This window comes from Acomys russatus, chromosome 22 (assembly GCF_903995435.1).
Source record: "Acomys russatus chromosome 22, mAcoRus1.1, whole genome shotgun sequence".
NCBI classification, from domain to species: Eukaryota; Metazoa; Chordata; class Mammalia; order Rodentia; family Muridae; genus Acomys; species Acomys russatus.
In genome coordinates, this window is record NC_067158.1 from 29,881,325 (window position 1) to 29,894,101 (window position 12,777).

At 47.9% G+C, this 12,777-nt stretch overlaps 1 protein-coding gene across 1 annotated transcript in view; it reads right to left on the reverse strand.

Moving 5' to 3' along the window:
* The window catches only part of Slc2a9 (solute carrier family 2 member 9), a 117,712-nt gene that overhangs the window by 43,676 nt on the left and 61,259 nt on the right, over positions 1-12,777 (reverse strand). Inside the window, exon 7 of the mRNA XM_051164825.1 lies at positions 9,545-9,677. Coding sequence (XP_051020782.1) covers positions 9,545-9,677 — 133 coding nt within the window. The remainder of the gene's footprint in view (positions 1-9,544; positions 9,678-12,777) is intronic.

Here is a 12,777-nt window from a genome sequence, read left to right on the forward strand (position 1 = left end):
CCTGGAATATCCCTTTTCTGAAGATGTGCTGAGCAGGTGTAGCTTTCAGACAGCCTCCTTGTCCCATCATGGCTAGCCCATGCCCCTTTCTCATCTGGCTTCTTTTTGGCCCACATCTGTCTCTCAGAGGGAGCGTCTTTCCCTCTTGACTGGTGTGATCTGTCTTCATGCCTCTAGTGTTTTGCGCAATGGGTCATTTCCATCAACAAAGGGATGCTATGAAGGACACCTGCAATATGGTGGGAAGGATGAGGGCCTGGGAGCTAGGATGGTTTAGGCGTCACACCCTGCCCTGCCTCCCTTGTGTGACCCCAGGCTAATTAACCGTTCTCTCTGTCTGCTATGCTTGATTCTATGAACTAGAAATAATGAGACCCAGCTCTCAGCTTGTTCGGGGATTAAAGTTCCTTCACCCACAGAGCCGGCGCATAGGTGATGTTCAACAAATAATAATTACCATTATCATTTGTGTGTGGAGCTGTTGTGAGTGACATGTTCTGAATGAATGAAGAACGAACACAGAACTCCCGTCACAGGGAACAGGGAGCAGACAGAAACACAGATGTAGAAAGCAGCAACTGAGCGAGCACAATAGGGGGATTTGTGCAGTTAGCCTCACCACTCTAGAGGCCATGTCTTGACAGCCAATACATTTTGGGGGTAGCTCCCATGACAGCTCACGAGGAGACTGAGAGCGATCATGCATGCCTTACCCAGAGCCTCTGAGGGTCATGCTGCTGGTGTGAGTTCCATCCTGACCTGGGGAGCCCCCAAATGTATTGGACTCTATAGGGGCTCACCCACCCTGTGGGTATTTATTAGTACCAGCAGGAGCTCACTTTGTGGGAGACCACATAACCCTCGGCTGGACTCTGAATCCTGTGGCAGGAAGTGGGAGAGCAGTTTCCTGACTTCAGACTCTTTGAACAAAATTCACATGATTTCCCTTCCCTAGGCCATGTGCTTGCTTGTAATCTGGCAGAAAGGGCTCTGAAGGCTGTAGATGGGGTGCAACTGCAACCTGGAGATTTGGAGGATCAGCTTTTCCAGCTCCTGTGGTTAGCAGTCAGCTTTCAGGCTCCCTCGTCTGATCGCTGGAGCCTTGGGTGTTAAAAGAAAGGGGGCTTTCTTATCGAGAAAGTCTCTGAGCTAATGAACAGAAACCGTGGCCTCACTCAGTCCGTGCTCAGAATATTTCCTGAGTCACTGATCTGTTCCTGGTGCTGTGCCATGCACAGAAGGAGAAACAAAAGCTGCAGAGTGTGAGGAGGTGGTGTCCTTATTGCGTAATGCTTAGGAGTGTCCCAGCCAGTGGCTTGAGCGAGATGGACCTCATAGGCTCAGGTTTGAATACTTGTGGTGGATTGCTTGGGAAGGGTTAGGAGGCGTGGCTTTAACAGAGAAGGTATCACTGGCAACAGGCTTTGAGGTTTCAAAGATTCATTTCCAGGTCACCCTCTGCCTCCTTCCTGAAGATCAAGATGTGAGCTCTCAGCTGTTTCTGCAACCATGCCTTTGCTTGGCCATCAAGGACCCTAATCCTCCAAAGCCATAAACACAATTAAACACTTTCTTTTATAAGCCTTGGTCATGGTGTTTTAGCACCACAATAGAAAATAACTAATAATTCCCCATTGCATAATCATGCCACATTTTTACAAATGAGTTTTGAGTCATCTCTGTACTAGAAAGGTTTCATGTTTCCTTGGCCCAAATACTGCCTGAACTCAGTTGGTAGGGTAGGGCTACATGCAGATGCTGCTTTCTGGTCCTTACAGGATGGAGTGCCAGGACTATGGATCAGGTCCTGCCCCCAGGACCTCACTTTACCTAATTACCTCCTTACATGTCCATCAGGCTGTAGGCTTAGGGCTCTGAGGTGAATTAGGGGGCACATAGTTCAGTCCTTGACACCTGCTGGAGTTCTTTTCCGTTGCTGTCAGATTTCTGAACCCCCACATCCTATCAACCCAAGTCTGGGTAGGACTTGCAGCCCTGAGTGAGTACTTTCAGATCAATGAAGTGGGTGTCTGGAGCTATTCATGTACCAGCCAGACTCAGAGCTGAAGTCGATCACAGCCCGACTTACCACTTCAAACATCCCCCGGGACACAGTGTTCTGCATTAAACCACAGAGGGCTGGGGCCCATCTCAGGATGCTGCTCATTAACTGTGGGACCTGAACAAAAATCAGCCCTGCCTCAAGCCTTCTTCCTGGGGCTTGATGTGGCTGATGTGATGGCTTGGGGTCTCTAAAGGCCACTTAACATCTTGTACAAAAGCATGATATGTAAGCTGGGGCTGTGATGGTTCATTTCCACTGTCACCTGGGTCTAGAATCACCTGGGAGACACACTTCTGGGTGTGTCCTTGATGATGTTTCCGATGAGGTTTAACTGAGGAGGGAAGGCCCACCATGAATGTGGATGGTACCATTCTATGGGTTAGGACCCCAGACTGAAGAAGCATGGGCAGATGGGAAAGTGAGGTGAGCATCAACACTCAAGTCTTTCTGCTTCCCCATTCCCAGAGACATGAGGGCCAGCTTCATGCTCCTGCCAGGTGCCTTCCCTGCCACGATGGGCTGTATCCTCTGACTGTGACCCAGGCAAATCCTTCACCCCTTACATTGCTCTGTTAGACAAGCAAGAAATATAAGACACCTCCTCATGACCACACTCCTCTATTCAAACCCTGGCTTCAGCACTTCCTTGAAGTTTCTGTGCCTGTTTTCCCACCTAGAAACTGGACATAATAGCACTGGATTGTTGTAGTACTGAATGCCAGCACACACATTAGAGTGCTGCCTGGTTCCTACTGAGTGGTGAGCACTATAAATACACATCAGGGGCTGGGGATGTAGTTCAGTGATAGAGCACTTGCCTAGCATGTTCAGGGTCCTATGTCTGGTCCTCAGATATATATGTATACACACACACACACACGTATGTATGTGTGTATGTATGTATCTCAATACACTGACAATTACAGTAGGTGCTGGCCACATTCCCCCTTCCTTGACCAGCCTACCTTCCCTTCCTTTTCTTTGTCCAGACAGTACAAAAGGATGTGACCATCTGTTGTGGCCTAAGCTCTTTACCTATTATCATATGGTACCTGTGAATGTGAGCTCTGGAAACACTTAGGGAGGTGCGGTGGTCATGCTGACATAGCCTGGCACATCTGACTCCTGTCTTTGTAGGCAAAGGAGAGCAGAGAATGGATGTTGAAGCTCAGTAAGTGAGAATGTTAGCATCGAGGAGGCTGGGGCATGCAGCTGCTGTCCAAGGCACCCTGTGGATGTGGGAACACTGCAGGTACTGGAAGACTAAGGATGTGGGCACAGTGAGGATGCAGGAGGACTAAGGATGCCTGAATGCTGAGGATGCAAGAGGACTAAAGATATGGAATACCAAAGGCACTAGGGCACTAAGGACACTGCTCACCATCACCAGCTAGCAGAGGAGTATGGCTCTGCAGGTACTTTGACTCCATAACTTCTGGTCCCCAGAACAACTGTACAGAGTCAATGGATGTACAGTTAGTTTCTCTGATCTGGCAGCTTGTGACTCTGTGCTGTGGTGACAGCCATACTTTGTCTCTTTGAGTGCTCTTGACCTCTTGCTGAGCAAAGCCCAGAGCGGTCTGGAGGCTTCTTTCCCATGATAAAGCAGGCAAAGGGATGTGAGGTAGAACATGCCTAGCGGTTCTTTGTGATCATGTGCGGAGAGATGCCCTGACCTCTGTGTCTTGCACAGCGCAGGACTAAGGACTTCTAAAAGTAGGAGCCGTGTCAGGCCATTTCTTTTCAATGGCTCCTGGTATTTAGGAGCAGGATGTCATGGGCTTCTAATGCAGGCTCAGGGTCTCTTCACTATCCATAGGTGTGATGTCTTACGTGGGCTAAGAAGAAGGGGTGTAGAAGGAGATGCTGAGGTTCTATGCAGCTTTATGTAATTTTATTGCAACTGGGCCTGGAACCTCATGGTCTATATGAAGGTATGGGAAACCCCACAGTGCGGAGAAGTCAGCAGGGCACCCATGGTTTTCCCTTGTGATCTCGACATGGTGATATATTGCTTTTGTGCAGTTTACTAGTCAGTAAATTGGATAATAATTAGAAAATTAGAAAATGATCATTTTTTTGGTCTTTTGATTGAATTCATCTGACAAAGAGCCTGCCAAGGGTTCACGGTATAGTGGTACATGCCTGTAATCCTGAAGCATTAGGAGCGCAGGGTCATCGTGGATACTGTGGTGGTTTGGTGAAGTCCTCCATAGACTCATGTGTTTGAATTTTCCATGCCCAGTTGATGGTGCCGTTTGGGGAGGCTCAGGAGGCATGGCCTTGCAGGAGGAAGTGTGTCACTAGGGGTGGTCTTTGAGAGCTTATGGCTCTGCTCTCCTCCCAGTTTGTTCTTTCTGCTTTGTGCCCATGGTTCAAGATGTGAGTCCTAAGCCTCTGCACTAGCCACCATGCTTGCTGAGTTGCTGCCACGTCTTCCTGCTGTGATGGACTCTTATCCCTCTGGAACTGTTAACCCAAATGAACTCTTTCTTCTATGCTTTGGTTATGGTGTTTTATCACAGCAGCAGAAAAGTAACTCATACAGCTACATAATGAGTTTGAGTCCAGCCTAGGGTTACTGAACACTGAGGCTTTTTTTTTAATCCCCAAAGAAATCAAAGATTTAAAAACTAACAACAGCACAAAATAAGACGTAACACAGTGGGGACACTGCCTGTACTCCAGTTACAAAGCAATACAACTTTCAAGGGCATTGACAGACACCACCTAGCAGAGGATGTAAAACTAACAAATAATTAATTTATGTCCTCAGGATAAGGGAGACATTTCTGCGGGAGTGTGAAAGTAGTGACTTTTAAATGAACTCATGCAACAAAAAGAGATGTTTCTGTTTGGGAGTCAAAACTGTATACTCAGGTCATTGGTGAGAACTCTTGTGTCTGTACATCTAAGCCTGAGTTCAGACCCCAGAATCGGGGCAAAGCCTGATGTGGTAATGTGTGTAAGCCCAGCATTCTCATGGCAAGATGGGAGGCAGAGACCAAATGCCCAGACCACCATGGCATACACAGGGGCAAAAACCAGAGAGAGCCTGTCTCAAACAGGGTGGAAGGTGAGGCTATCCTCTGACATCTGCATGCTTGCTGTGGCAAGTACACACATGTGAAGGTACACATATGAACACACACACACACACACACACACACACACACACAGAGAGAGAGAGAGAGAGAGAGAGAGAGAGAGAGAGAGAGAGAGAGAGAGAACCCCCAGCATCTTGCAAAGAGTTTGTTTTTCAATCCCTGCTTTACAATGATCCAAAAATTTCTGTAGGCTTTGCAAAATTATGTTTGTCTCTATAAAAACTGAATCCTTTTATTATCTCACACGAATGACTGACTGACACTGGGAGAGATGGAAATGTTCACTTTCTCCAGATGCTTTGTTCTGGGGATGGAGCTGGGTAGTAAATGTGATGCACTGGGTCATCAGCCTCTCTGCTTCCTTCTATAGGGTTCTGTGTGTGCTTACTGCCAAGGTCAACCTTGGCTCCTGCGTGCTCACTTTAGAACAGAGACAAGATTTCCGCCTGCTCCCCCACCCCTCCCCCCACACACACATGGGGGAGGGGGAGACTTCTTGCTGTTATTTAGTCCTCTTGTGACCGACCCCTGAGGTGGCAATATTAATGTTGTCATTCTGCCTGTGAGAACAGGGAAGGGACTTGGACTGAGAGTGGGTGCCTGAAAGCACAGCCCAGGAGCTCTGTGAGAAAGTTGGAGGTCTGAAGATTGGAAGGCCACTAGCACAACATGCATCATGGGGGCCTCCCTAGGACAGATAAGTTGGACTCACTGGACTTCTGAGCAGCCTCTGAAGGATAGATCTCAAAATGCCCTCCACAGGGGATGCTGGATGTTTACCTGAGAGGCATTTGCCAAAGCTAGGTTGGAAGTGCTTAGTGTCAGTTACATAATTAATCTGATGAGCTCAGTGCCATGGACAAAGTACACCAGTGAGTGTCTCAACTGTTCCTAGCTCCCATGGCTGCCTGTATTGCCCGACTCACAGCCCTGTCTCTCCATATTGAAAGTCAAGTCCGTCTCATGAGAATGCCCCTTTGGTTCTCCCTCGGCTTCCAGTTTTACTTTCTAGAAGGATCCTAGGGATTGTACTGTTCCCTCCTAGGCAGATACCCTTCCAGTATGAATCCATGGGATTGGCAGCCTCGATTCCATCGATGCTTTCATTCTGTTGTCTTATGCCACTGTTAATCTTGACTGTCAGCAGATTGGGGTTGAGAGCCACCCACGGGATTAATTCAGTGCACATTGGGTGTGTCTCCAGAGAGGACTAGCCTGATGATGAATAGTTTAACTCATTGATGGATTTTAGAATGTGAATAGACTCCTGGGGCAAGGTGGACCTGTGGAAAAGGGGGCCTAGCTGGAGGAAGTGGGCCGCCAGCAGGTATGCCTTTGGGAGCTGTCTCTGGTCCTGACCCTTCCCTGTAAAGGCTCAGTGCTGGTCTTTGCTTATCACGATGTGAACTGTTTTGCCACATTGTTCTACTGTGATGGACAGAGGCCTCGGAAACTGGACTTCTCCTTCATTGTTTGTACTAGAAATTTCGACCCAGGGGTGCAGAGTCTGATTGGACACAGCATGTCTTTAGCACAGACTCAGGCTCTGGGAAGCAGGAAGCAGGCCCCTTAAAGAGGGGGAGGTGGAGATAATTTTTCTTCCTTCCATACTAGCACCAATGAGAAGGCCAAAACAATGGGGGGTCATTTGTAGAGCTGGAAGACTCACTGGTATTTCATAAGGTTTTCCCTTATAAAGGCAGAATTCAAGGCTCAGAGATGCTTCTGGTGATGAGCCAGTTCAGTCAGTGTCCTGTGTCACTTCACCTGCTTGGTCAGAGGGTCCAGGCCAAGGAGGAGATGGAGACACTGTGTGCCCATGGGGTAGTGAGAGCAGACACTTCCCTGGCACTGGACACCTGATGACCACACCATGCTTTGGAAGGCAAAGACCTGATGACCACACCATGCTTTGGAAGGCAGATATGTTCACTGCTATCCCACCAATGCTGCACCCAACACTTGCCACACTTTAGTGTTTTCTTAAACAGCTCTGCTTCTCCTCTTATGACCTAAATGATCTGAGAATTCAAGCTTTGCCCAGACCACTGAAACATTTTTTTCTAAAGAAGCACCAGGCCCTCTGGGATGGTTAGGGCTGAGGCCCAGAGAGTCATACCTGCATGGATCCCCTATGCAGATGTAGAGCTAGACATGACACAGACTGTGTAGAACTGTTGGCCTCAGGGCTCTGTCTTAGAGGATATACCATGATGTGTGCATGCCTTTCCCACTGCTGTTTCATCTCCCTGGCTGCCCTTCAATTCACAGTGCATGGTGACAGTTCCCAGCAGCCTCCAGGCTTTTCCTTAGCATATGCATACTGGTGCTTTGCCATCAATCTTGCAAGGCATGTTCTTCATGTACCAACCCATCCTCATCTCTTGTTATGTTTTCCATGGCAACTTATATAGAGCTATCAGCCTCTGGGGCCTCCACATGGCTCCTCCCATCTGGTCTCAGTCACCAAACCACTCTCGTTATCTACCTATATGGTATCCAGACACCACCATCCTTGTCCTCTTTCCCTTGGAGAAGACCCTGACATATGTGGCAACAGGTGGCCAAAGACCTACATTCCCAGGCTCTGTGGCAGGGAGGAAAGGCTGTGAGATCACGTTCTGTCCAAGGGGGCATGAGCGGAAGTGTGTGACACTGCCAAGGGGAAGTCCGAATCTCTCCTCCTCACTTGTCCACTTCTGGCTGGAATGTAGCGTGATGGCAGCACTTTACAAGATGAAACCTGGAGGGTCTTCATCACAAGACCTCCTTGGCCTGATCCATGAAGTATCTACCTGCCTGTCACACCCCCACAGTGACATCATATTTCTACTCAGTTAATAAACTACTTGGGGCATGTTTGGGCTCTTCTCTCCATCCTCCCTCAACCCCCATGTTTTAGGTTTAGACAGTGTCTCATGAATAAATACAATCAAGGGCTAGGATTTGATCCCTGGCCACTTTGAACTAGAAGTGGGACTGAGTGAAAATAGGGCCACAGAGAACTATATCACACTATTGGCTCCAATTCATGGCCTTTCTATGCCTGTGTCCTTTGCCTTCTGAGTGTGTAGCCACATCCCACTGACTCTGAACTTGGTTATGTGATTTACTTTAAACAACAGGATCTTCATATTAGAATCTTAAAAATATGCATGTGCTTCCCATTTTCCACTCATGGGTGCTTTCTCTCCTCTTTTTCCTTTTAAGATATGTTCTCTATTTTTAAAAGATACTCCGGGGCTGGAGAGGTGGCTCAGAGGTTAAGAACACTGACTGCTCTTCCACAGGTCCTGAGTTCAATTCCCAGCAACCACATGGTGGCTGACAACCATCTATAATGTGACCTGGTACTCTCTTCTGGTGCCCAGGTGTACGTGCAGGCAGAGCATTGTATATATAATAATAAATAAATATCTTTAAAAAAAAGATACTCTGTAGCCTAGATGGGTCTTGAGCTCATGAGGATCCTCCTGTCTCAACCTTCAGAATATTGAGTTTACATGCATGCTCCACCAGACCTGGATTTTTGTTTTCTTTTTCTGTTGTTTGGGAAACTGGAGATTGGGTCCAAGACTTCACATGTGCTAGGCAAACAGCCTACTGCCTATACGGTCTACCCTCAGACATGTCTGCCCATCCTAACAGACCACTCCAGTCACTCCAGGAGGGCAGGGGTGCCATCTCATGATCCCATCTTTACCATTGCCTGACAGAACACCCAGCATGTCAAAAACCAATTGTTTGCTGAACATCTGCAGTGAAGTTGGTACTGTTATTGATAAAAATGCAAATCTCAGTATTACTTTTCTGCCCAAGACTGGGATCTCAGTATCTTTGTTCTTTTTTTTACCAGGTATAGGTATAGTGTTTATCATGACTTAAGATGTGTGTGTGTGTGTGTGTGTGTGTGTGTGTGCACACACACACACACACACACACACACACACACACACACACTCCTATTGTGCTGTGAAACCAAATGTTAGAGCCGTGCTCACTCACTCACTGCATCCTGCATTGCCTATTCTGACTAGGTGCAAATCGAAGCCCTTTCCAAAGGCCCTTCCTTGGCTGTGCAGATGGAGAGGATTCTCCCGAGGCAGGATGTATCATGTTTCCATGAGAGGACTCAATTTCTTCCAGAGAGCCCTCTCAGGTTCTTTTCAGCCACCCTCTTCCCATTCCAGAGCCTCTGCTATCTGAGCAGTGCCAGCAGCTGGGGAGGCAAAGGGAGCAGGTGTCCCACAGCACCCAGTGCAGTGCTTGCAGAGATGCTGGGTGCTTGCCCTGTTCAGCCGCCCAGCATCGTGCTGTGACCCAGGCACAGGCTGGTACCGTGTGTGTGATGAAAGGAAAGGACCATCCCTACCTTTCGTGGCTCCTGCCTCATCGTGCTTTTCAAAGAGGAGGTAGCGTGGGCTCTCAGGGAGAAATGGCAGGCTCACCAGCTGAACCAAGGCAGGGACAACGATCACTCCGAACAGGTACGGCCAGGTGCTCTCCTGTAGGGAGAAGACTGTTGATAGAGGGGACCTTTGGTCGTTGTACTGGGGACACTGGACTGAGCAGTTTGTACTCTGCAGGAAGCCTCCCTGCTCAGCCTGTCCTCACTGATAACATCTAAGGGAAAGGGCAAAGTAGATGAGATAATGGCCCTGTGCACACAGCATTTTCCTCACTGAGTTTGTGTGGAGTCCTCGAAGTCCCCATAAGATGGGGAACTAACACATCTCTGAAAACCAGGGGTCCCCCAACAGCCAGGCCACTCAGAGGGTACCAGATATGGCTGTCTACCTAGCCTAGGCCACCATGGCCAACCTGGGGTCTCCTTGGATCTCCTTTAGCCTGGCTCCTCCCAAGCCGCCATGGCACAAAGTCAGACTTGCTTGAGTGTGAACACAAGACCCCCATGCCATGCTCACTATCTTCCTATTGCCAATGAAGATAAGGGAAAAAAGGATGGCCCTTATGTGTGGAGAACCTTCACTTTCCAGCTGGTGGGGAAAGACACATGGCCACCCCCAATACTGTGTGCCATCAACTCACTGTGTGCAGTGACTCCCATACAAGGCAAAAATTTAAATGCAGCATTGAGCATACACTCTTGTGCCCATGAAGGCGACATCCTTCCCCATCTTTGTCACCCAGATTTACAAATATGCTCCCACTGTACACCCTGCATAGGAACACGCCACCCTGGGCAGTGTTGATGGAAAAGACAAAAGGCTCTGGCTCCAAGCTGAGGACTTATTGTTGTTTATTTCCTAAAACTAGAAAGGGGGATGACCCAGAAGAGAACAAGACACACTGAACCCTAAAAAAGCCTCGTATGATGGGCAGGTCCAATGAGCTCAGAGCTCTCAGGTATATGTGACTCCTTGTCCTCAGCCCATAGCTGCTTGTCTCCTGTAATGGCTCTCAAGAGAGAGAATGTCCCTGTCAGCTTTTCTGGGACCCACTGTGGAGCTCTGACAGCAGGGAGCTCATGAGAGTGCCAGATACTACCAGGGTGCGGCAGCAGGAACCCCCCAAAGCACAGGGCAAGTAAGAAAAGATATGCCAGGATACTAATCCAGTGTTGGCTCAGCCTTCCTCTCCAGGGTGACTCCAACCCTCCTCCCCTTCCTGAAGCTCGTGAGTGCTTCTGTTCAGTGGTCAGTGCAGTCCCTGCATCTCCCTTTCAAGGGCAGGCATGGCCAAGTCAGGCTTTCATCCTGAGGACTTGTGACCAGGAGACCATGCAAAGAGAGAATTCAGACACATGATCTATGAAAGGCTGGAGAGAGCAATGCTAGGTGAGGAGTGCTGAGGGGCATCATGGAATATTCTGAATGTAGAATATTTTGTGAATGTTCTAAAAGCCACAGGGGTTTTTTAGTATAAACTGGTATTCAAATTATATTTCAATTGAAAAATGTAAAACCAGGGCAGAAAACAACAGAGTCTGTCAGTTCTGCCTGTGTGTTCTGCACCCAGAAGTGCCTCCCACTGTGGATTGAAACTATTCAGAAAAAAATTGTTTCTGTATTGAACACTCACAGACAGACTTCTTTGTCGTTCCCTAAGCAATATGGGGTAACAACTATTTACATATCATTTGCATTGCATTAAGTATTAAATGAGTCTCAAGATGATTGAAAGTATATGGGAGGACATATGTAGGTTACGTAAAAATATCACACAGAAGCATTCTGATAAGGAGCAGTAACAACCACCATAACTGAGAAAAGCCTTTCAGCCTGACCCAGGATTACCTAGTGAGTGGTAAAGAGCCCTCCCCCTGAACAGGCAGCTCAGATCTGAATTTGTTTATACCACAAGTCATTTTGTCCTTGGAGGACAGTCGGAGCCAGGTGAAGTGCATTTGACCTTCTGTCTTTCTGATGCAGGTTGCTGTCCATGGTGCTGAATGTGAAACCTGGAGACGCTGGCCATCTCCAAGGCTCTTTGGAGATGCAACGGGATATTCTATATATTTCTTCATACTCACAGTCTGCAAATGGGAGGTTGTCAGTGGGGTGAGGTCTCTATATAGCTCCATCGAAAGAACAAATTACATTATTTTTCTGTGTTCTTTCTTCCAGTGGACTGTTTCCCAAGAGCCTTTCCTAGCTTTGCATCATGATGTATCTGCTAGTGTTTGAAGCATGGCGGTGTACAGCAAGCGCTGAACACACCCAGTGTGTGTTGGGTGAGGTGAGTGGTGACAGAGATCATTAATGCAGTTGCTATCGATGAGATCCCCTTGAGACATTCTTGAAGCATTTGTTTTTAAAATTAAGCCTTTCCTATAAGACATTCTATTAAAGGACTGACACTTTAGAGTAACATTAAAAAAATTTACCTATGTGACACCCTTATGGTTTCAAGTCTATTGGAGAGAAATCTGAGCCCTGAATGGTCAAGGAATATATGTGAGACTCTTTGAGAAGTTGGGGGACTGGCTGGGTGATGGGTTAGCTCTTATGACCCCCTGCATAAGCTGTTCCCATGTTGTCCCTCAGCTCAAATCAAAGCAGATGGTTGCTTTCCCAGGCCTTGCAGCTGCTAGCTGGAATTTGTGTGTTGGTTCTGTTCGGGTAAATCTGTCCCCTGAGCAGAATTCATCGGCAGTCACTCAAACTCAGCTTCAGTGGCTCACCATAAGGGAAGACACAGGTGCAGTGGCAGCCATTCTGCGAGGCAGATGCCATGCGCAAAGCTGGGCCACCTTGCGAAGATAGCTTTGCCACACATCGGAGTGATCTCAGAGTATATAGAAGCGGGAGTCCAGAAGGTAAAGGGCTCCATCAGCAAATGCATACAGAACTCCTGGGACCTTACCACTCCTCCCCTCAGCCACTTCCCAAGGTAAGGTCCTGATAGCCACAGCTTCAGGGGTAGAGCATAGCCACCTGAGTGTGGAGAGGCAGTCTTGACCCAAAAACATCTGCATGCCTTATGACCATATGTTGTTCTAGGTCTTTTTGATGTGTGTCTATGGCCTGGCTCCATTTCTATAACGAGAGGGATGCTTGTACAAGTTTATATTACTACCCCATTTTTCTTGGTTATAAATAAGGACATGGCAGTCCAAGGTCATGACCCTCACTGTGTAGTAAG